The sequence below is a fragment of the Rhinolophus sinicus genome, linkage group LG01 (assembly GCF_036562045.2).
Source record: "Rhinolophus sinicus isolate RSC01 linkage group LG01, ASM3656204v1, whole genome shotgun sequence".
Taxonomy (NCBI): domain Eukaryota; kingdom Metazoa; phylum Chordata; class Mammalia; order Chiroptera; family Rhinolophidae; genus Rhinolophus; species Rhinolophus sinicus.
The window spans coordinates 60,928,630-60,953,069 of record NC_133751.1 but is presented as its reverse complement, the minus strand read 5'-3'; the positions used below and the strand labels follow the sequence as shown (position 1 = coordinate 60,953,069).

The 24,440-nt window shown below is 36.8% G+C and overlaps 1 protein-coding gene across 1 annotated transcript in view; it reads left to right on the top strand.

Moving 5' to 3' along the window:
- Positions 1-21,258, top strand: part of SEC22A (SEC22 homolog A, vesicle trafficking protein) — a 52,926-nt gene extending 31,668 nt beyond the window's left edge. The window contains exons 6-7 of the mRNA XM_019738990.2: positions 9,591-9,656; positions 18,954-21,258. Coding sequence (XP_019594549.1) covers positions 9,591-9,656; positions 18,954-19,154 — 267 coding nt within the window. The 3' untranslated portion in view covers positions 19,155-21,258. The remainder of the gene's footprint in view (positions 1-9,590; positions 9,657-18,953) is intronic.
- Positions 21,259-24,440: the final 3,182 nt, after the last annotated feature.

Genomic DNA, 24,440 nt, shown 5'->3' with positions numbered 1-24,440 from the left:
CACCATTCCTATTCAGCATTGTATTGGAAGACCTAGTTAATGCAGTAAGACAAGAAAAGAAAGCAAAAGGTATAGAGATTAGGAAGGAAGAAATGCACCTGTCTTTATTCACAGATGGTATGATTGTCTATGTAGAAAATCCCAAAGAATCAACTTCTGGAACTCATAAGTGATTAGCAAGGTCACAGGATCCAAAGTTAATACTTAAAAGTCAATTGCTTTCTTATATATCAGCAAAGAACAATTGAAACTTGAAATTTAAATAGCAGTATCATTTATATTGGCACCCCCAAAATTGAGGCACTTAAGAATAAACCTAACAAAATACATACAAGATCTGTATGAGGTAAACTATAAAACTCTGATAAAAGAAATCAAAGAAGATCTAAATAAATGGAGAGATAGTCCATGTTCATGGATAGGAAGACTCAATATTGTTAACATGTTGGTTCTTCCCAACTTGATGGGTAGATTCAACACAATCCCAATCAAAATCCCAGCAAGTTATTTTGTGGATATTGACACAGTGATTCTAAAGTGTACATGGAGAGGCAAGAGACCCAAAATAGCTAATGCAATACTGAAGAAAAAGAAAGAGGACCCATTACCCAACTTCAAGACTTTCTATTAAGCTATAATAAGTAAGACAGTGTAGTACTGGCAAAACAGTAGACAAATAGATTAGTGAAACAGAGTAGAGCGCCCTCACAAATATAGTCAACTGATCGTTGACAAAGGAGCAAAAGCAATTCAGTGGAGAAAGGGTATTTTTTTCAACAAACAGTGTTGGAACAGCTGGACATCCACATGCAAAAAAATAATCTAGACACAGATTTTATACCTTTAACAAAAAAAATTAACTCAAAATGGATCACAGACCTAAATGTAAAACATAAAACTTTAAAACTTCTAAAAGATAACAGGAAAACACCAAGGTGACCTTGGGTTTGGTGATGGATTTTTAGATACAGTACCAAAAACATGATCCATGAAAGAACAAATTGGTAAGTTGGACTTAATTTGAAAACTTCTGCTCTGTGAAGGACGTTAAGAGAATGAAAAGGTAAGCCACAGATTAGGAGAAAACATTTGCAGAACATGTCTGACAAAGGGTTTGTATTCAAAACATACAAAGAACTCTCAAAAACCAAGAAAGCAAACAACCCAATTAATAACTGGGCAAAAGAACTGAACAGACACCTCACCAAAGAAGATATACAGATAGCAAGCATAAGAAAAGATGCTCAACATCGTATGTCATTAAGGAATTGCAATTAAAACAATAAAATATCTCTAAACATCTATTAGAATGGCAAAATCCAAAAAACTGACAACACCAAATACTGATAAGGATATGGAACAGTAGGAACTCTTCATTCATTGCTGGTGGGAATGCATAATGGTACAGTCACTTTAAAAGACAGTTTGGCTGTTTCTCACAAAGCTAAACATGGCTTTAACATACAATCCAGCAACCATGCTTCTAAGTATATTTATCCAAATAGGTAGAAAAACTTATGTCCACACAAAAACTGGCACATGATTGAATATTTATCTCACCTTTATTCATAATTTCAAAAAACTGGAAGCAGTTAAGATGTCCTTCAAAAGGTGACTGGATAAACAAACGGTGGCAATATAGACAATGGAATATTATTCAGTAATGAAAACAAATGCGCTATCAAACCACAAAAAGATACGGCTAAACATTAAATTCATACTGCTTAATGAAAGAAGCCAGTCTGAAAAAACTACGTACTATATGATTCCAACCATATAACATTCTGGAGTAGGCAAAATTGTAGAGACAGTAAGTAAAAAGATTGGCAGTTGCCAGAGGTTTGGAGAGAGGAGGAAGGGATAAATTGTTAGTTGGAGCATGGGATTTTTAGGGCAGTGAAACTATTCTGTATGTTACTGTAATGGTAGTTAATTCGTTATATATTTCTCAAAACCTATAGAATGTATAATACAAAGAGTGAACCCTAACATAAATGATGGGCTTTAGTTAATAATAATGTGTCATTATTGGCTCATCAATTGTAACAAATGTACCACATTAATGCAAAATGTTAATGATAGAGGAAACTGAGCAGGGGAAAGAGCCAGTATATGTGTACTCTGTACTACTTAATTTTCTGTAAACCTGAAACTGCTCTAAAGATTAAAGTATTGATTTAAACACACACACACATACATTCACACACACACACACGCACACTGCTGCTGCCGCCTCCAGCACCACCACCAGAATGGAGCCCAGGTTCAGGAATCTGATTCATGTTTCAAGGTCACATGTACAATTTCGTGCCCTCTGAGAACAGTATCATTTTGAGAAAGCCAGTGAGAGATAGACAGACCAGGTCCTCTGACCTTGAACCTACCAGTCCCCAATACTCCCACCAAAGACGGACTGGGAAAATAACAATATTTTAATTGGCATAAAGAAACTCTGGAAAGATAAACTAATAAATGTGGGAAGTGGACAGATGGGAAGCAGAGTGGAAATGCTACTGTTCACAATATATATCTTCTTATATGTTATTTTTATTTTTGAACCATATGAATATATTACATAGTCAGATTTTAAATAAAAATGAATATTTATTAGCACCTGTTATGTAAGCAGAAAGAAAGGACAACTTTCGTTAACTTAATAGGTAGATTTTCAAGTAACAAAAATTTTAGGCAGGGTGAATATTTTTGTGAGGGTAACGGGTCCTGAGCACTTTTCCTTGGTTTTTGTGGCTTCTTTCTGACTGTCTTAGAGTCCAGTTTCCCTAGAAGTTTCAAGATTTTTTTATTTGCTTTAAACAGTTTCTTAAAATTGTGGTGGTGGGGTGTGAAAGAATCATAGGGTAAATTATGGATAGGGAAAAAGTTAGAGTGGTCGTTTTTTATTAGTAGATCGTTTATAATTTGGGGACCTTCTGGATGCTTGTGTCTTTGAAAGTGTGTCATTCTGATTGTTGACATGGAATCTTTCTTTTTTATTGTTGTCCAAGACTAAATTGACTCGAACAACATTTCTTTCTCACTTGATCCAGGAAACTGGAAATTGGTCCATGTGGGATTCTTAACTCTCTGGAAACTAGGGACACTGGTTGTGTTGTTCCCTTAACATTGTTCTGAAATCTTTGTCCTGCCATTCCCCCCTGACGTCTTCCACATACACTCATCAATAGCTGAGGTTCCTAAAAGAGTGCTGCTCAGGGAGAAGAACGAGGAAACAACAGAACGCAAGGTTGGGGGAAATATAATCACAGGTAGTTTGTCACCAAAGGTAGTTTTAAAAGATTTGCTAACAAACTCTTATCCTCTCACCTAAATGAAAATCAGTGCTTTTGGAAATTCACTGGATGAAAAGTAGAGATAACCCACTGCTCCAGTTATTGGGGATTTTACATCTATAGAGAGGAAAATGTTCTAGTAAGTAACTGGTGCTTGGAAATATTTTTCCTTGTCTTGTAATGAGACTAATGAGGGAGTACTATGTAGTGGTGGAAGTATCTGCCTCCTAAGGATTCTGTAACCTAACAGATAACGGGCAAAGAAAAGGAGAAAATGAAATGTCAGAATGGAGAGGGAATTGTAATAAGCTTTGAGTATTAAGCAGGGTAGGATTAGGGGTGCAAACTAGATCAATTTTAACAAATGCATCCTTTGTAGCTCGAATCAGTCTGAAAGAAAAAACATACAAAATTGGGGACCTGAAGTCTCTCACCTTTAAATTTCTCTCATTAGACTGTTTTATCATTGTTCACTACTTATATTGGATAAAAAGGCCTTTTTACTCTCACAAAAGCCATTGAATTTAAGACATATTCTTAGTTTTCTCTCTGGTTCATTGTATTTTGTGTCAGGAATAATCTCTAGAGTCGTGGTAGGTAATTTTTGGTCAGTAAAAGAGACCTTTTTCAGGTGGTCTGCTGTGTAGACTTGAGTGCAGATTCCAGGACGTGGCACTTAAACCTGTTTTGAAGTAACCTGTGCTGGAGTTACTCATATCATGGTGGTGATACAGGAGGCAGAAAGATAGAACCCACTTTAGTGGTCTCAGCATTGCTTTAATACTTGATTTAAGAGCAAAGGATTTCGTTGGGGATCGTATTTTTACATCTAGCTGAAAATATGTCGTATGTTTCCTGAGAGTGAGCAATATATCAATATGAATTTAAAGTTTACTTCTTTAAGGCCATGAATTTTAAATACTCTTTCAAATGCTAAAAATGATTGCCACATTTATCTTCTACTATGTAACTTGGTGCCTGAGGCACATTTAAATTTGAGAACCCACATGAATTAACATTCCTGTATATTGTTAATGTTGTTTGAAAATTCAGCACAAGTTTATTTCTTCTAGATTAATAACTGCCTCTTAGGGTGATAACAAGGGATTTATTAAAATATGTAGCACTGAAGTTTTTCTAAGTTCAGACTGGGGATGTTTAGGGTGAGTAGTTTTTTTTTAAGTTGGTAAATTTGATTTGGTGTTCGCAATAATGTGTAAATTAGATTTTTTTTACTCATTTGCTCACTTTGTTCTGAGTTTAGAGATGTTAATAAGTTTATTGTGAATTGGCACCTCATGAATGCGGAAGCTTTTATCACACTGCGTTTATGTTACCTGTGTTCCTTTAAGGATCAACCTTGAAACAATGATATTAATTAGGCTGATGCCAATTTAGAAGTAATTTGCATGTGGTACATTAGAAGAAAATTGAGTATTCTGATACAGCAGTAGAAATGCTGGCCTGGAAGTCAGAATACCTGGGTCCCATCTGCTGGTTAACTACCTTTGTGACCTTGGATGGGTTGCCTTACCCTTGGATCTTATTTTCCTGTGGTGCGAGATGATGGTTTTAGACTACAGAAGCTCAAGGACCACAACAGAACCGAACGTTCTAAGACGCTCTGATTCTAAAATTGTAATGGCTACTACAAAGCAGAAGTAATCAACTTGGTTTTTATTCCTTGTTCTTTATTTCCCATAGATTTGTTAATACCTTTTAAAGAGATTACATACCTGTTAAAGCTCAACAGAAGTTTTTGATTTATTTAGTGGTATAATATCTATGCTAACACGTGGGGCTTGCTTGCTTTCAAAAAAAATAAAAGCGTTTTTCTAATTCTGTGCTCATTATTAAAGAATTGGGGGAAAATGTATAAAGAAGAAAATAAAAATCATTTCCAAATTTTCTCTGTATTTTATATATATGTATACATACATATGCACAATCATATGCATATATACAAATATACATGTGTGCATATCATAATTTTGTATCTTTTTTCACTTATTTCCTAATTATTACAAATAGTTTAATAGTATCATTCTAATATATTGTGTGACTATTATATGAAGCCTTTGCTTTCCTGTTCATTCTTACCTTAAAAATAAATTATTTTCCGTTTGTTAGTTTTCAGAGCAATATTTTGGTACCCTATCATCCCCCAAAGGTGAATGTGAGGTTTTAAAATTTTTCATTTGAACTCCTTACCTCTGCCCCCTCCTTCCCTGTACCACCTCACCTCTGCTGTCATCCCTCTGTCCTGCCTGCCTCCTTCTGTCCCCTGTCTAAACCTCTGCCCACTTTCCCCCAACCTCTGGCTATTCCCTCACCTATATTTCATCTGCTTGCTCTCTCCTGGCTCTTTTCTCTCAGCCCATAAACATGTTATAGCCTGCCAATCTTTAAAAAACAAGCAAAAGCCCGCAAAAGAACCTCTTGCTGTATGTTCTAGTCTCATTTTTTGAAGGCGTGGACTGTCTCCTTTACCTCTGTTCTCTTAGTCTCCTGTGATCTCTTCTGCCTCCAGTTCTTTCAAACACCGACCTTTAAGCTCACCAGGATCCTGATTGCCAAATACTGCAGCCACTCCGGAGGCCTTGTCCTATGTCCCCTTCCTGTCTCGTCTCACATATTGTGCAGTTTTCCTTTGAACAATTACTGTTTAACTTCAAAAATAATGCTTATTTTAGAAAGTTAGAAGGAAATAAAATGAATCACTACTGATCGTTTGATGTTATTACATAATTTTTCTTGACATTCTCTCATCCCTTCATTTCCATGAAACAATTTTATCTCTTTTTTTTTTCTTTTATTCCTCAGTTTATTTGGTAAACTTTCTTTTTCCACCTGTCATTTAAATAGTGGCATTCTCCAGTGTTCTCTCCTTGGCTTTATATTCTTCTAATTCTACACCTTCTCCTTGGATATTTTCATCATGTCCTTTAAAAAAAAAAGTTAATACATGTACATACACACACATCCTCATGCATGGATGTACACCTGGTAAATTTCAAAGCCTATAATTTTTACAGTAATTAGTTCTCTTCCTACTTCTCCTTCCTAGAGCCAGCGTCTGGTGTGTCCTAGAGAGATTACATGCATATGGTAGTACATGTGTATTTCTATATTTACTTATAGTATAATTACTCATTTAAAATTAATTCTATATAAATGGCAGCATACTCTTCATATTGATTTGTGTCTTTTTCCACCTAACAATATGTAGGAGATCGTTTCCTATCAGTATATGGAAATCTGTTACATTCTTCTTAGTGGCTGTGTAGCATTTGTTCATTTGTATTCTTTTTCCTCCCACCACACATTTTATTTTGAAAAATGTAAACATATAGAAAGGTTTTTTTAAAAATATAGTTAACATTCACCTGTATACCTACCTACCTTTCTTTCTCTTTTATTGAATTGTTTGAAAGTAAAATTGTAGGTATCATTAGACTTTTTTCCAAAAGTATTCAATATGTCTATTTTAAGCACACATAATCATAATACCTTTATTACACCCAAGAAATTTAAGATCAGTGCAGTATTATTTAATATAAACTATTCAAATTTCCGCAATTGACCCCAAATATCCTTTATGTTTTTCTTTCTCTCCAATCAAGGAGCCGGTCAAGAGTTAAGGCTTACACTGGTTGTCATAGACCACTCTTTCATTTAACTGGTATTTAAATAGATTAACACTAAACTAGATCTCTAGGTCAAATTCTGTCCTGAAGCAGACTTAAATATCTTCTAAATTATTTTGATGTCCCACTACCAACTCCAAAATAGCATGTACAAAATGAACTCAGTTTTTTCTGCTCTCAAATCTACTTTCCCTCCTTTATTTCCAACTTAGTGAATGGTATCATTCAAATGTTGCCTAAACAGGAAACCTGGAAGTCATCCTAACCTCTTCCCTCTTTTCAGTGCTAGTCCCTTTTCCTGGAATTCTCTTCCTACCTTATCTACCTTGTCTGACAGTTCATTCTTCAGGATCTAGGTTAGGCTTTATTTCCTCTGGCAAACCTTCCCTGACCCTTTTTTCTCCAGACAAAATTAAATGTGTCTCCAGTAGGCTCCCTTAGTGCCCTATCCCATCAGTTACCATTTTGGGTGGGATTGTTGATTTCTGTATCTGCCTTCTTGATTAGAGAGTGAGTTTCTTGAGTTAGTGTGGACTTAATTATTTTCTATTCTAGGTCTAGTAACATACTACTGGCCCATAAGTGCTTAATGAATATTTACTGAATGCAAGAATATAGACAATCTTCTCTTTACCAAGTCGAAATAAAGATTTTTCAAAGCTCAACTCAATTTAGCATGCATTTGTTGAATTCTTACCATGTGCACAGTTTCATGCAAATAGTAAAATTTATTTTTCTGCCTTGAAGAAAGGTTAGGGTCTAATTGAGAAGATAAGGCCAGCATACTAGAGGCTTAAACAATGCTGAAAGGTAATCTAATTATCTGATGAGCGATGCAGACAGTAACCTCAGGGAGAAAAAAAAGTGAATGTTTTTGAGTACTTTTCTGTGTGCCAGCTACTGTTCTGTGTGTTTGCAAATGTTATTTAATCTCTGTAATTTTTATTTTTCAAAAAAGGAAATTGAAAAAAAAAAAAAAAAAAAAAAGGAAATTGAAGTTAATAGTCCAAGATCATGTAGCTACTAAGATCTGAACCCAGATCTAACTGACTCCAGAAACATGCTCTAAGTGTTCCAAAGACACTTTGGAGAGTTATAAAGTGATGTTATAAATTTAGGGGGGAAATAATAACCAATTGTAGGACAATAATTGAATTAAAGTACAGCCTCATAATGAAAGGTTACAATCATTACAAATCATGGTTGAGGACTGTCTTGAGAAAGTGTGTATGTAATTGTGGTATAATGTGAAGTACTAAAAAGCAGTATATGAAAGTATGCCATTTTTAAAAAATGTACATATATTTTTGTACAGAAAAGATTGGAAGGAAATACATAAAATGGTTAGCACTAGTTCTTCCAGAGTTGTGGTATTAGGTACTATAGGAATTTCTTCTCTGTAACAATCTGTTTTCTAAATTCTCTACAACAAACATAAATTTTTATAATCAGAAGAAAAGATCAATTAAAAAATAAAGGATTAAGAAAAATAACCAAGCAGAACTTATTTTTTTTAATTAAGTGTATTGGGGTGGCAATGGTTAGTAAAGTTACATAGGTTTCAGGTGTACCATTCTGTAATACATCATCTATATATCACATCGTGAATACATCGTGTTCACCACCCAGAGTATTTAAAGTATTAAATTATTAAAGTGGACAGATTTCGCGCTGACATTCCTTGCCTCTGGGGTAGAACTCACCCTCAGCATCCCAGACGTTAGTGGCTCCTGTTTTAAGATCACCTCCCTCGAGGAAGAGCTACTCCCTCTGCCCCGCAGTCAGGTCTGTTGCCCAGTAGCAAGTGGAAAAGGAATCTTCTCTGTATTTCATGAAGACGTGGTCATGAGGGACACTCCCATGTCTTGTGAAAATTTTTATTGTATAAAGATATTTTTTCTCAAATAAGGACTCATTTGAATGCTCCTGCTTGGGCTTTATGTTCTGTTTCATAACAACATTGAAAGAAGTAATAAATACAGATATTTGAGAGGAATCAAAAAGGAATAGAAAAACATCGGCTGTTTTTCTTCCCATTCGTTTTCTTTTAAAAGAAATATTCTGTGCATGATGCTTTTCTCTGAGTGGCTGTGTTTGTAATACAGCATGTGCGACTGACTTTTCTCATTAGGATTTAGCACACTCTAGTGGACAGTAGCTTTTCGGATTGTTTTGTGTGTGTGTGTGTGTGTGTTTTTATCATGTCAAATTACTTTATTGGACAATTCAGTGATGTGTTTACTAGGTACTAAAATGTGTCAATATTTATTTGAGTTAAATAGTGACCCTCGTGATCAGGACTAAGTGTATAGGCCGCTGGGGTGTTGTACATTTTTATGGTTTCTTCAGTAAAGAGAAGAGAGGCTTTTATATGGAAATTTTTCCCCAGTGGCTTTCATCTACTCTTGGGTAAAATGAAATTACAGGGAGGCCACAACCTAGAGGAACCCTGGTGGTTTTCCGCTACCTCACACTTCTGGGTTCTTATGGTATATTTTATGTTTCCCTTTGGGACTCTTGAGAATTGTTATATGCCTTTGTGAAAAATTTGACCATTTATGTATAAACGTTTTCATATCCTGTTCCCGTGGATTGTTTTTGGAAATGGGCTTCTATCAGAAGAAAAGTAATTTTTTAAATTTTGTTTTTGCAGAGTGATGGGGAGGATTTTAATTACATCATTGCGTTTTTCCTTGGAACAGCAGCCTGCCTTTACCAGGTAGGTTCTCTCCCATTTTTAAGAAACACGTTCACGTTATAGTTTATTTCAGTTATCAATTCTAATAAGTACTTGTGCATTTCAAATAAATAATGTCTGAGTCCTTTGCCTCCCTTTTAACTTGAGCCTCTGTCCGCTTTGTGACCTACTTCCATTTTGAAAGGACATAGATCCCAGTGAACTCAGTGTCACTGTGCTGGGCTTCAGTGGTGACATGGCATCTGCCTGTGGCCGTAAGGGCTATGTCTAGATTTTGTGGTGACTGATTATTCAGCTTCCAGAGTCTGCTTATACTCCAAGCTGAGGATTTTGTACTTGCGGGAAAGTCTTTAAATAAGGAACAGCAAAAGCAGGATCTTAGAATGTTTAATGTAGCAGTGATGACTAGGATGGAGTGTCAGAGTGCGGAGACTGGAAGGAAAGAAAGTAGTTGGGAGGTGATTCCATTACTTCAGGCAGAAGGTAATGAGACCCTGAACTGTGATAATGTCAGTAGGACAATGTCGGTAGGGGTGCGGGGAGGACACTGAGAAGGCAGCCGGCTGGGACTTGACAGACTAGATATGAGACTTAAGGAGGGAGGAGGTTTTGCACTCGAGTGATAGACGTGGGTCCTCGTATTTCCAAGAAGAGAGGAGGCACCATTTGTAGGGAAGGGAGGGATAACTACCCCAGTTACCCAAACTCAAGAATGTCTTTGCTAAAACATGGTAGCACATTTTGATCTAACTTTTATAAGTGACACATTTCTCTGGCTTGCATAGAAAAAAACGTTAGAAAGATTCTGGACTGCAAATACAAGGCTACCTAAAACTCAGTAGAATTCGCTAGTAAAATATTTTTAATACATGTATTTGACTTTTATGTAAAGATGTACTAAAAATCTTAGTTTCAGTGACCCCATTTTTTTAAATCTCCTAATTTTTCTTAATCATTTCTATCATCTTCAGAAATTGTTTCTCTATTAAATTCAACACTTAATTATAATGAATGGCATTTCATGCAGGAAATGTATTTGCAGTAAAACTCTTGTATTTGCTGATGTCACAAGTACTTTAATGTTATAAAGTATTCTTGTGTAGATTTTCTACACTTGAATCTCTATAATCCTGTTGCACAGGGAATATTACCTCATTTTTGAAAATGAGAAGTCTAAGCCAGTTTCAGTACTATACAGAGATCACATAGCCAGTGGGTGGTGGAATCAGGACTTAACTCTGAGTCTTCTGATTTTAAATATCGTATTCATTCCACTGTGTCATACTGTCTCTAAGCAAAATTCCTATATTTGCATAATTTTTACACTGCTATAAAATTATAATTTTATAACTTCTATGCATTATCTCATATGATTCTAAAACAACGTGAGGTTAGTATTAGCCTTAAAATAATTTCATGAGTAATTATTCTTGTAAAATATACTTTTGACAGTTTTACCTGAATGAAATAATTGTAAATGCTAATAATAGCAAAATGTATTGAGCTCTACTTTGTGCTAAGCCCTTTACATTCCTTGTACCCCTAAATCCTCACAGAAGGTCCCACACTAATCTTATTACCATCATCATTTTTCACTGAGGCCCACACGGTTCTCATGGCCAGTCAGCAACTTGAACCCAGGTCTGTGTGATTCCAGAGCCGGTGTCACAGAGCGGCTGGAAGAAGTTCTAAGAGTATTGTCATGGTAGAGCAGTGTCACTCAGGTGTTCTTTCCCTTGAGAGAAGTAAACAAATTCGTGCTTAAAAAAAAAAAACACAAGCAAAATACAATTTTCTTCATGTTGACAGACATGAAAATACATGCTTTCCAAATGTGCTGAGTACAGTGATAGTAATGCTGGTTTTTTCCACAGGAAAACTTAAGTAATTGTGTGTTACCATATAACAGGCTCTATCTCTAGTCATCAGGGTATTTTTAATCCCTTTAGGTCAGACCTCAGAAGCCACTACCACGTGACTTGTTACCTTTTCTGCAGGCTGTGGGTACTTATGGAAGCACAGAACTTAGCCAGATAGGAGTAATCTTGATGTGGATCATTTCCAATAGGAAACCAAAGGATCTAGAAACTAGAAACTGTTCCTTTTCCCTCAGTGTCTTATTTTGAAAACCTGCAAACTTACAGAAAAGTTAAAAGACTAGTGCACCTAGAATCACTAATTGTTAACATTTTGCAATACTTGCTTTATCTGTCTCTTTATATTGGGTGCATATAGTGTTCATTTTAACTTTTTATAAAGTAAGTTGCAGACAGATATATGTGGGTAAAGTTGCTTTTGTTATTGAACTTTTTATTTTGAGATAAGCATCGATTGACATGGAGTTGTAAGAGAGATCCTGTCTACCCTTTTTACCTGGTCCCCACACTGGTACCATCTTGCAGAGCTGTAATACAGTATCTCAGCTAGGATGCTGATGCAGTAGATATACACACCCCCATCACAAGGACCCCTCCTGTTGCCCTTTTATAGCCACACCCACTTCCCTCCTTCCTGCCACTTACTCTCTGGCAACCACTAATTTGCGCTCCATTTCTGTAATTTTCTCATTTTAAGTACGTTACATAAATGAAACCATATAGTATGTAAGCTTTTGTGACTGACATTTTTTTACTCAGCATAATACGCCGCAGGTTTATCCAAGTTGTTGCATATAATGATGGTTTGATCCTTTTCGTTGCTAAATAGATTCCATGGTATGGATATATCACAATTACTCATTCACCCATTGAAGGACAGCTGAGTTCTTTCCAATTTTTGGCTATTATAAATAAAGCTACTATAAATCTTCACGTACAGGCTTTTGTGTGAGCATGTCTTCATTTCTCAGAGATAAATCCCCAGGAGTGCGGTTGCTAGGTCCTGTGGTAGTTGCATGCTTAGTTCTGTTAGGAGACAGACAAACTGTTTTCCAGTTTGGCATACCATTTTACATTCTCACCAGCGTGTGAGTGAGCCAGTTTTTCCATATCCTCTCCAACGTTTGGTGTTATCACTGTTTTTTTAGTTTAGCCATTCTGATAGGTATGGCGTGATACCTCATTGTGGTTTTAATTTGCACTTACCTAATGGCTAATGACATTGAACATCATTTCATGTGCTTATTTGTCATCTGTATTTGTCACCTTTTGGGTGAAATGTCTGTTCATGTTGTTTGCCTGTTTTCTATTGGGATTGTTTGTTTTTTATTGTCAAGTTTGAGAATTCTTTATATATTCTAGACATTAGTCATTTGCCAGATATGTAGTTTGCAAATATCTTCTTCCAGTCTGTAGCTTATCTTTTCATTCTCTTAACTGGGTCTTTCGCAGAGCAAAAGTTTTAATTTTGACAGAATTCATTTATCAATTTTTCTTTTATGGATCATGCTGTGTTGTCAAGTCTACAACTATTTGCCTACCACCAGATCCTGAAGATTTTCTCCTCTGTTTTTTTCTAAAAGTTTTATAGTTTTATGTTTTACATTTAAGTTCATGATCCATTTTGAATTAAGTTTTGTATAAGATTGCAGAAGATGTGAGACTTAGATTAGATTGCGGTGTTTTGTTTTGTTTTTTTCTCCTGTGGATAGATGGCCAATTGCTCTAGCACCATTTGTTGAACAGGCTACTTTTTCTCCATTGAATTACTTTTGAATCTTTGTCAAACATCAGTTGGGCGTATTTGTGTGGGTCTATTTTGGGGTTCCATATTCTGTCCCATTGATCTGTGTGTCTGTCCCTCTGCCAGTACCACATAGTTTGATTACTGTAGCTATCTACTGTGTACTAAATTCCATTGTCTTAATAGTTATAGGGCTACTCAAAACATCTGTTTCATGGTGGGTGATACTCTGTTTCAGTCCTCATCTTTGCAATTTGTATCTTCTTTGTCAGTCTTTTTAATTTCATTGATCTTTTCAAAGAACCTGTCTTTGTTTTATTGTGCATGTTTTTTCTTATTTTCAATTTTATTGATTTCTGCTCTTTTATTATTTCCTTCCTCATACTTGCTTTGGGTTATTTGTCTCTTTTTCTAGGCTCTTGAGATGGGAGCTTAGATGATTGATTGGAGAATTTCTCTTTTGTAATACATACATTTAGTGTTATAAATTTCCCTCTTAGCACTTCATTATCTATGTCCCATAAATTTTGATACGTTGTATTTTCATTTTCATTTAATTCAATGTATTTAAATCTATTTTTCCTTGTGGCTTCCTTTTTGACCTATGGATTATTTACAGTTGTGTCTAGTTTTCAAATGTTTGGAGATTTTCCAGTTTTCTTTCCATTATTGATTTCTAGTTTGATTCCATTGTGGATGGAAAACATAATCTGTGATTACAGTTCTTTTAAATTTATTGAGTTTTATTCTGTGACCCAGTATATGGGCTATCTTGGTATATGTTCCATGGGCACTTGAACAGAACATGTATTTTACTGTAGTTGAGTGAGTGTTCTGTGTCAATTAGATCCTGTTGGTTGATGGTGTTTTTTTTCTGAATGCTTGCTGATTGTCTGTCCAGTTGTTCTAGCAATTGTTGAGAGATGGGTATTGAAGTTTTCAACTATAATTGTGGATTTGTGTATTTCTCATTTCAGTTCTTTAAGTTTGTTTCATGTATTTTGCAGCTCTTTTGTTTGGTTCATACACATTCAGGACTGCTGTGGCTTCTTGGTGGACTGATCCATTTATCATTATCCCTCTTTGTCCCTGGTTATTTTCTTCTCTTAGAAATATTTTCATATTTATCTGATATTAATGTAGTCATGCCTGCTTTCTTTTGATTAATGTTTGCATGATACATCCATTTCCATCCTTTTACTTTTAACTTACCTATATCATCTAAGTGACTCTCTGCTAGACAGCATGCAGTTGAGTTAGGTTTTTAATCTGTTCTGCCAATCTCCATTTTTTAATTGCTGTATTTAAGCCATTACATTTAATGTAATTATTGATACATTACAGCTTAAATCTGCCATCTTATTTTTTGTTTTCTTTTTTAGTTTTTCTGTTTTTCTTCCTGTGGGTTACTTGAACATATTTTTAGAACTCCATTTTGATTTATCTATAGTGTTGTTGACTGTATCTCTTCGTAAAGCTTTTTAAATGGTTGCTCTAGGTATTACATTGTGCATACTTATCAGTTTTCTGGTGTCATTGTACCCATTCAAGTGAAGCATAGAAACTGTATCTCTTTTTATGTCCCTGTGTCCTCCTCCATTTATAATGTAATTGTCTTAAATATTTCCTTTATATATACTTGGAATCATACCAGACATTGTTACAATTTTTACTCCAACCATTGAACATAATTTAGAAAACTCAAGAGGAGGAGATCTATTATATTTTACTATATATTTTTAAATACTTTTTTTATTTTTCAATTACAGTTGACATACAATATTATATTAGTTTCAGGTGTATAACATAGTGATTAGACATTTATATACCTTACAAAGTGATCACCCCAATAAATCTAGTACCCATGTGACACTATGCATGGTTATATTATTCCTGTGCTATACATTACATCCCATGACTGTTTTGTAACTACCAATTTGTACTATTTAATCCCTTCTCGTTTTTCAACCCTTCCCCCAACCCCCCTCCCATCTGGCAAACAGCAAAATGTACTATGTATCTATGAGTTTGTTTCTGTTTTGTTTGTTCATTTAATTTTTTCTTTAGATTACACATATAAGTGAAATCATATGGTATTTGTCTTTCTCTGTCTGACTTACTCCACTCAGCACAATACCCTCTGGGTTCATCCATGTTGTTGTAGATAGCAAGATTTCATTTTGTTTTTTTATAACTGAGCAATATTCCGTTGTATATATGTACCACCTCTTCTTTATCCATTCATCCATTGATGGACACCCAGATTCCCTCCGTATCTTGGCCATTGTAAGTAATGTTGCAATGAACATATAGATGCTCATGTCCCTTCGAAGTAGTGTTTTGGGTTTCTTCAGATAAATACCCAGAAGTGGGATTACTGGGTCTTTCTTTGTCTCTTCTTATAGCCTTTGTTTTAAAGCCTATTTTGTCCTGTATAAGTATTGCTACTCCAGGTTTTGTTTGTTTGTTTGTTTCCATCCCTTTACTATCAGTCTGTGTGTGTGTGTGTGTGTGTGTGTGTGTGTGTGTGTGTGTTTCAATCAGAAGTGAGTTGCTTGTAGGCAGCATATGTAAGGGTTTTGTTTTCATATCCATTCAGCCACCCTATATATTTTTTTATTGGAGCATTTAATCTATTTACATTTAAAGTAATTGTTGATAGATATGTAAATAGTGCCATTTTATTCATATTTTTTATCTTGCCAGAAGTTATAGGGACTTCTCTCCCCGGTACTGGAACCCTGGGCTGGGGAACCTGGTGTGGGGCTGGTTCCCCCTGCTCCTCAGGAGGGACCTCTGCAGCCAAGATACCCCTCTCGATTTTTAACTGCCGTATGTGGGTGTGGGACCAGCCCATTCCACGCCTCCACCCCTCCCACCAGTTCAACATGGCCTCCCCTGCACATCCCGAGCTATAGGCATTCTGTTCAGCTAGACTTTAGGCAGTTCTGTGATGGTTGTTCTGTAGTTTAGTTGAAATTTTGTTGTGGTCATGAGAGGTTACAAGCACAGCATTTACCTACTCCTCCATCTTGACTGGAAATCCATATTAAACTATATTTTTGCTTAACTGTGTTGTTTTTGCTTTCCTTCTTAGTGTTCCACAGTTTCTTCTTTTATTGTTTCCTTTCTGTTTAGAGAAATTCCTTTAGCTGTTCTTTTAGGGTACATCTATAGGTGACAAATTCTGTTAGTTTTGTTTCACCTGAGAATGTCTTTATTTCCCCTCCCCCAAGATACAAAGAGAAGAATAGTAACCTCACAGTGGAGAAACTTGTCAGACACTACCTTACCAAGAGAGCAGAGTTAACATCACCTATAACAAGACATATTGCATATCACCTCTCTGGTATTCTCGCCAAAATTGCATATCCTCACTTTAATCTTGAGAAAATAACAGACAAACTAAAATTAAGGGACATTCTACAAAAAACTGATCAATACTGTTCAAGAGTGTCAAGGTCATGAAAATTAAAGAGCTATTACAGATCTGTGGAGACATGACAACTAAATGTAACACAGAACCCTGGATTGGATGCTGGACCAGAAAAAGGGCCTTATGGGACAACTGGCAAAATTTGAATACGAGTCTATAGATTAGTTAATAGTATTGTATCATTGTTCATTTCCTTGTTTGATGATTATACTATGTTTATATAAGAGGATATCTTTAGGGGCAGCAGGGTGAGGGTATACAGGAATTCTCTACTATTTTGCAACTTTTATCTAAATCTAAAATTATTTCAAAACAAAGTTAGTTTTTTCAACTTTTTTTACACAGTGCAAATCACTTCAGTAAAATAAATTCTTCCAATTCATTTTGCTTGGAGAGCTGTCTTCCTTTTAAGTAAGCACAGTCCTAATTTCTGTAAGAAAAATACATTTAACAGAACATTTCCACATTCTTTCTGCATTGTCACAAACACCCTAAGGTTCTTCCTGTACTGAAGCCTGGATACAGTTTCACACAGAGACCCGTGCTTCTTTCTTAAGATTTGTGATCACATAGAATTCCTATATTTGCCAGATTGTGAATTTTGGATATCTTCTAGAAAACAGTTTATTCATTCAACAATTTTTTTTTTAATTGGGGTAATATTGGGGAACAGTGTGTTTCTCCAGGTCCCATCAGCTCCAAGTCAAGTCATTGTCCTTCAGTCTAGCTGTGGAGGGCGCAGCTCAGCTCCAAGTCCAGTTGCCATTTTCAATCTTGCCATGTTTCCCTGAAAATAAGACTTAGCCGGACAATCAGCTCTAAAGTGTCTTTTGGAGCAAAAATTAATATAAGACCCGGTCTTATTTTACTACAATATAAGACCAGGTATGATATGATATGATATGATATGATATGATATGATATGATATGATATGATATGATATGATATGATATGATATGATGATATGATATGATATGATATGATATGATATGATATGATGCTGCGTCTTATTAATCTTTGCTCAAAAAGATACATTAGAGCTGATTGTCCGGCTAGGTCTTATTTTCGGGGAAACGGTAGTTGCAGGGGTCGCAGGCCACCATCCCATGCAGGAATTGAACCAGCAATCTTGTTGTTGAGAGCTGGCGCTCTAACCCACTGAACCATCCTGCCGCCCCTCCGGATGCTCAGCGGCAGCTGCCTTCAATATAGTTGCAGAGGGCGCAGCTCACTGGCCCATTTAGGAATCAAACCAGCCACCCTGTTGTTCAGAGCTTGCGCTCTAACCAACTGAGCCATCCAGCCACTCCCATTCAACAAATTTTTAATGAGCACTTACGTGCCAGGCCCTGTTCTAGGCACTGGAGATAAATGAGTGAACAAGATAGTCAAAAATCTCTCCTCACATGAAGCTTAGGTTCTATTGGAAGAATATAGATGACAAACAAAATAAACATTTTTAAAGTATGTTTATAGTATAGGAGGAAAAATAAAGCAGGATTTGGGATAGGGTGATGGGAGTACTTTATTATATCTTTTAAAACAGTATTCATTGCATTATCTGTCCTCTTTTTTTAATCTTTTTCAAGGCATAACTATTTGATATTATTATGTAAAATGTTTATAATCTTTCTCTCTCCCCAAGAATGTAAGTCATGTGATCAAGGGCTTTATTTGTTTACTTAACACTAAAGAACAATGCCAGACTTAAAGCAGGCCCTGAATAAATATCCATTGAATGATTTCTCCTTCAAATGTTCACTCAGGTCCTCCTAGCTTAATTCCTTGCACTGAATGGGGGAGGATGAGGAAATACTTGTTGATTTCAGTAATATTCAAGTTCAGGTTATATGAGTCCATTTTGCTAAGTGACTTATTTGAGCTTTTTGTACTTTTCTGAGGTGAAAATGAGAGATGGAACCCCCTCAGACCTGAGAATGCTTCTTAGTTGCCTGTCACCTTGAGGAATTTTTCCAGTCTGTTTGCAAGGGAGTTGTCCAATTATTCCTCCATTTTAAATATGGTAGAAAATACTTTTTCTTTTGAAAAATGAAAAACATAAAAGGAAAAATCTATTTCCTTTTCAAGCTGTGGAGCTTCCATAGCTGAATGTCTTGATATTACATTATCTTATCTGTAGATGAAAAATCTCCTTATTCCACTCTCATATTTTGCTCTGTGGCCTGTTACAATTAGATGGCAGAAGTATCTGGTTGTTTTACTGTACCCTAATCATCTTTCATTTTTATATTTTGAACAGTGTTATTTACTTGTCTACTACACCAGCTGGCGAAATGTCAAATCTTTTTTGACTTTTGGCTTAATCTGTCTATGCAACATGTATCTCTATGAACTCCGCAACCTCTGGCAGCTTTTCTTTCACGTGACTGTGGGAGCGTTTGTTACACTACAGATCTGGCTGAGGCAAGCCCAGGGGAAGGCTCCCGATTATGATGTCTGACACCATCCTTCAGACCTATTGCCTTGGCTGCTGGGGAAAAAGGAGGGAGCTTCTCTTACCGGCCACTGTGATGAAGAAGCTGTTCACCACAAACAAGAGGCTCTGCTTTCTTTCTCTCCAGCCCCTTTTTGTTCTGTCAGCATGCCTGTGAGCATGCGCCACCTGCCCGGCAAACTCCTCTCAAAGGAATGTTGGCCGTGAGCTTATTATTCAGAAGAGAAGACTTCTCTCTGCAGCGCCATGACAGTAGAAGACCAGTCAGATGCCACTGGAAGACTGGGCCAGCAGTCCTGAATCCTTGCTGAAGAGTTCAAACAACAACAAAAAAATGATCTTTTTGAGGACCAAGCAGGAATTTTGGGTTTGCCTTTGTGAGGCATTAGTACAGACCAAATAAAAAGATGCCACAGTAAATTGGAAAGTTTATGTTTAAAACAAATGACTTGCTAAGTATCAGATTATTTGCACATTTATGGTACCATGAGTTTATGAAGTCTAGGATGGTATGGAATTAGTTCTTTTTCCTTTTATATTTTTATTTGAATCTCAACTCTGGGAATCACCTGATATAGGAGAGGCCATGCTGAGCTCATCTCTGGAATATCACAAGTATTGGAAATAGTGACATGTTTCCTTTCTAGACTACATTGGTACTCTCTTTTGAAATCACTTTTTAAAAATATGATATGTTAGACTAGCCGTTGTTTCCCAAACTTCAGTCACTTGAGCGCTACATATACTATTATTTTCTTAATATTTATCTTTTAAATTTTAACATTTTTTAAAAAGAAAGTAATCTTTACTCCAAGTGGAAAATCAGCATCAGTTTGCCATAAATAAAAGGTAACTACAAAACAAAATTCAAACAGAAAATGTTACTAAATTCTAGCTAGATGCTAATGCCTGCCAAGGCTCTGAATCTGAGAGGCCCGCTCTTTCCTCGTTGCAGTGAGAGAGGTGCTACCCAACACTGAAATGGGGCTCTCTCTGTGGAATTATCAAGGGATAAAAAACACTAACAGGAATGACATTCTCACTGTGACTCAGTGTTATTTAACTCAGTGTTGTGTGCCACCAGTGGTATGGGTCCTGTAAACACTGTACTGAGATATCACAAAGTGACTTCTCCCAGCAACTCTCATTATTCTGTAGCTTTGAGGAGTTAAGCCCCTAGTCTCTTAGAGAACGTACTTGCTTTTTGGTAACATAACAATTGTTCAAGAAGTTATGAATTAATAATATCAGAAGCACAGTTTGATTCCATTAGCAAAATCTCCCATCTCTCCTGGTTTTGGAAATGGTTTTCTTGTGTTTGTTAAAGATTCCAAACAAAGAATTCACAAGATACTAAAAGTTGATATCCAGAAAAACAGTGGACCCATTACATGTAATTCATGGTACTGGGCATATTTATAAAGTAGAAGAAATAGTCCAGGGGGGAAAGTCATAGAGCTGCCTTGTTTGCCTGAACAAGTTTACTTATGTAGGTATGTCTACAACTGTACAATAGTGCTTAACTGGGACCTTTTTTGCTACTCTCTCCTTGTAGGAGCATGAAGCAAAAGGAAGACAATAAGCTTATGGTATCAGGGATTTATTTTAAACAAGAAACCCCAATTCACTCCAATTGTCTGCCTCTGAGAAAACTGCACAGAAATTTTGTATATTCTGAGAGATACCCCATGTACCGCATGATCCTAAATCAGTAAAATAAAATTGATTTATGTTTGGCATTTTGTACTTAGCCAGGAATGTGAAGTGGCTCAATTTTGAAAGGTTTTTGTAAGGTAATGGTTAAAACAAGAACACGTTTTTTGTTTGTTTTGTAAATAGTCAGTTAACCAGGAAGTTGGAGCATTCTGGTTAATTGTGATTTTGCTATATACTGGTATTTTATAACTCAGTTTGGTTCTTATCACTGAATTATTGAGTTACAATGTTTGGTATTTGGATCCATTCAGCAAGGACACTTGAAAACTCACCAGCTATCTTTAAAGGCTTAATTTGTTTTTTGGGGGGTGGTTTTGTTTTGTTTTATCACCAGCTGTTTTGGATCAAGGGATGTTTACATCTTAATGTAAAAAATTAAAACAGGTATAAATAATGTTTTATGTACAAAAAAGGCTTTCTTTCGTTATTTGCTGCGTGAATCTCTAAGTGTTTATATAACTTCCCTGCCTCTATCTTGGTTGTTGCCAAGAAACCATGAATTTGGAAAGAAGTTTTTGCCATGGATGTAAAGAAGCCCGTAAGCTCTTGAGAAAGAATCCCTCAGGTCTCTTGTGTATACAATAGTAATGTCTTGCATTTGTAGTACATTTATACTTCTAAGAGCAAGTCTGCATTTACCTCCTCATGAGTTTTGTGGTTAGAGGAAGTAGTAGGTGCCTTCCTGTTGTGAAGGAGGAAACTGAGATAATCAGATGTTACTGATTTACCTGAGGTCACAGAGCTGCACACAGACAACTTCTAATCTCAGCCCAGGGCTGTAATGGAAACTAATGAGGATAAGTAAGATTATATTTAGGGACTAGGAATGCTCTTGGTAAAATCAAGGAATTGGGGACTTCTTAATGAGCTCAGGACTGCTGCTGCCAAATCTAGGTGTTTGTTATCTTACTTCAGGTAATTCTGAAATACTGCTTTTTGATTAAGGGCAAAGATACTCTCTTTTATATCCTAAAAATAATGGTAGTATTTACTTGTTTTTTTGGTCTGTATTTGAAATGTTATTTTGGTCCGTATACCGGTCCTCCTTTCTGAAAGAAGAGGAAGCACTATACCAACCAAGAAAAGACATATACAGTAATGTTAATAAAATGTGAACAGAAAGGGGAGAAAGTCAAAGTCAATGAAAATGGAAGGAAGGGTGAACACGTTGCTGTTACCGGGTGTAAAATTGGACTCTAACTTGCTGGAAGTCGAGGCTAGAAGGGAACAAGTTTCCATTGCTGTAACTGTGAGGCAAAGCAGACTAGTTCCTCAGGAGAGACTTCCTCCTGATGAATTCTGGTAAAAATGTTCGCACTTTGGGGTCCTGTGAAATGCTCAAGTGAACATAATCCTGAATTGTTTTATGCATATTTGCATATTGTGTTTGTTCCTTGGGTCCTCAGCTTATACAAGCCTTCAAAGACTTTCATATCAGGATTTTTTTATGTGGTTTATAGAGCATTTTGTTCTCATAAGTAAGAATTCTTAAGCTAAGAACAAGTGTCCATGTTAAAGTTTGCAAATGCATTTGAGATAAATGCCTGGAGCCATGGAGAACCTTTACCCAACTTTGTAATTTTATAACTTACATAAAGTGAATGTGCTGTCCTTGGTGTAGGACATTTATTTTGTATTAAATGTATTTTTCACAATGGAATCTAGTCTGGAGAAACTCATGGCTCCATTTCTATTAGGTCATGTCTGGAATCTACTAGTCCTGATTTGTCAGGGCTCCACAGAGACCAGCTGCATCATATGCGCCTTAACCCCGCCACAGAAGGGCTTTCTCCCGAGGTTAGCTGCCCACCATACAGGCAGCTGCTGGGCCTTTATTCCAGAACATTTACTAAGTAACCCAAGGACCCACTCGGAGCTGTTGGATTTCTAAGAGAGAGAGAGAGATTACCTTCTTGTTATTTTAAGACTTTTTGTTCACTTTATGATAAAAGAATAAATATTCCAAAAGCAGCTGCCACTCAGACCAAATTGTTCACTTAGTCCTACCACAAATTATAGGTCACTCTTCAGGGCTGCATTCTTTGTGTGTGGTCAAGCCTTCTTTTTATTTTTGTCCTTTATCTCTAAGGAAACAGTCTTTTTACCTAAAAATGCTATGATAAATCAAACCTGATTTTTGGGTTAAACTGGCTTTAGTAATAATCCTAGCCAAAAGTTAATCAAAGAAACGCCTCCAACTCGCAGGGTTATTATGAATGAGTTTGTGTAGAAGGCTGTGGCAGCTGAGAATTTATATTATTGATCAGGGGTAGAGGGCCTGCCCATCTCATCAGTGTTGTGGGGCTCCTGTTGGGTGCTGGCATATGGCAGCCTCCTGTGTGAGCACTGAGCTTTTCAAAAAGAAACAGTAGGTGTGGCTGCCCCTCTCGTAACATCTCTTCCTCCAGTGGCTAAGCTTTCTCTGTGACTTTATTTCGCAGATGAAATCACAGCGTGGAAGCACTGCATGGGTGGAAGCCATGGGTTTGTATCCTCCTTGCTTGCTAACAGTGAGTGGTGTTGACATGGGCGCATACATTTTCTTATGCAGTGGGCAGTGCTGGTGTGTAATAAATAGTCTCAGCACAATTGGAGACTGTAGGAAACTCAAGGAGAGAACAGGCTTAGTTCGCAGAGTTCCCACAATCAATACCCTAGCCTTACAAATTGTTCCTGATGTTTCCTTGGCAACAAACAGTATTTTCAGCCCAGCCTCACCCACGGCTCACATTTGCCCTTTTCTCCGGCATCCCAGGGCACAGCAATGCAAGTGTCACGCAGCAGAAAGCACATTCAGGCTCCAGCTGCCAGAGAAACAGGGCTCATACATTCCGTTTCCCACGTGTTCCCTCAGCTCCTCCCAGCTCTGCCTTGGTTGCTTGGCTGCTCTGTGCCGGTGCTTTTCTTTGAGGCAGGTTATCAAGGACCTTGCTTAGAGGTGAACAAATACTATTCTGCCTTCGCGCTTGGAATTCCTCCAGTGCCTAGGACTACCGTGTTTCCCCGGAAATAAGACCTAGCCGGACAGTCAGGTCTAATGCGTCTTTTGGAGCAAACATTAATATAAGACCAGGTCTTATTTTGCTATAATGTAAGAGCCGGCCTTATATCAATGTTTGCTCCAAAAGACGCATTAGAGCTGATTGTCCGGCTAGGTCCTATTTTCGGGGAAACATGGTAGTGATAAGAATGCTTGTTAGCACCTTCTGTGGACCAGATCCTCCGCCACAGTTCAACCTTATGGCAGCTGGGCAGGAACAGGTGGGGACTCTTCATCTTCACCTGAGGAACAAAGACTCACATTCAAACGTGGGATTCGGGTTTAAATGCTTCAGAAGTTGGTGCTCATTTTTCTATGCCTCAGAGACTCTCAGAAAGAAAACTGTGTGTATGTGTCTGACAACCACGGGCCCTTACTGTTGCAGCAGCAGTGAGAACAAAGTGACACGGAGGGGAAATGGCCCTGGGTATGCTAAGCATGGCACCGGCACAGAGAGCTTTTATGCGGGCTTCCTATTTGTAGACGAAGCACTTGAGACTTCGTGATGTGACCACAGCACAGTGTAACCATGTGGT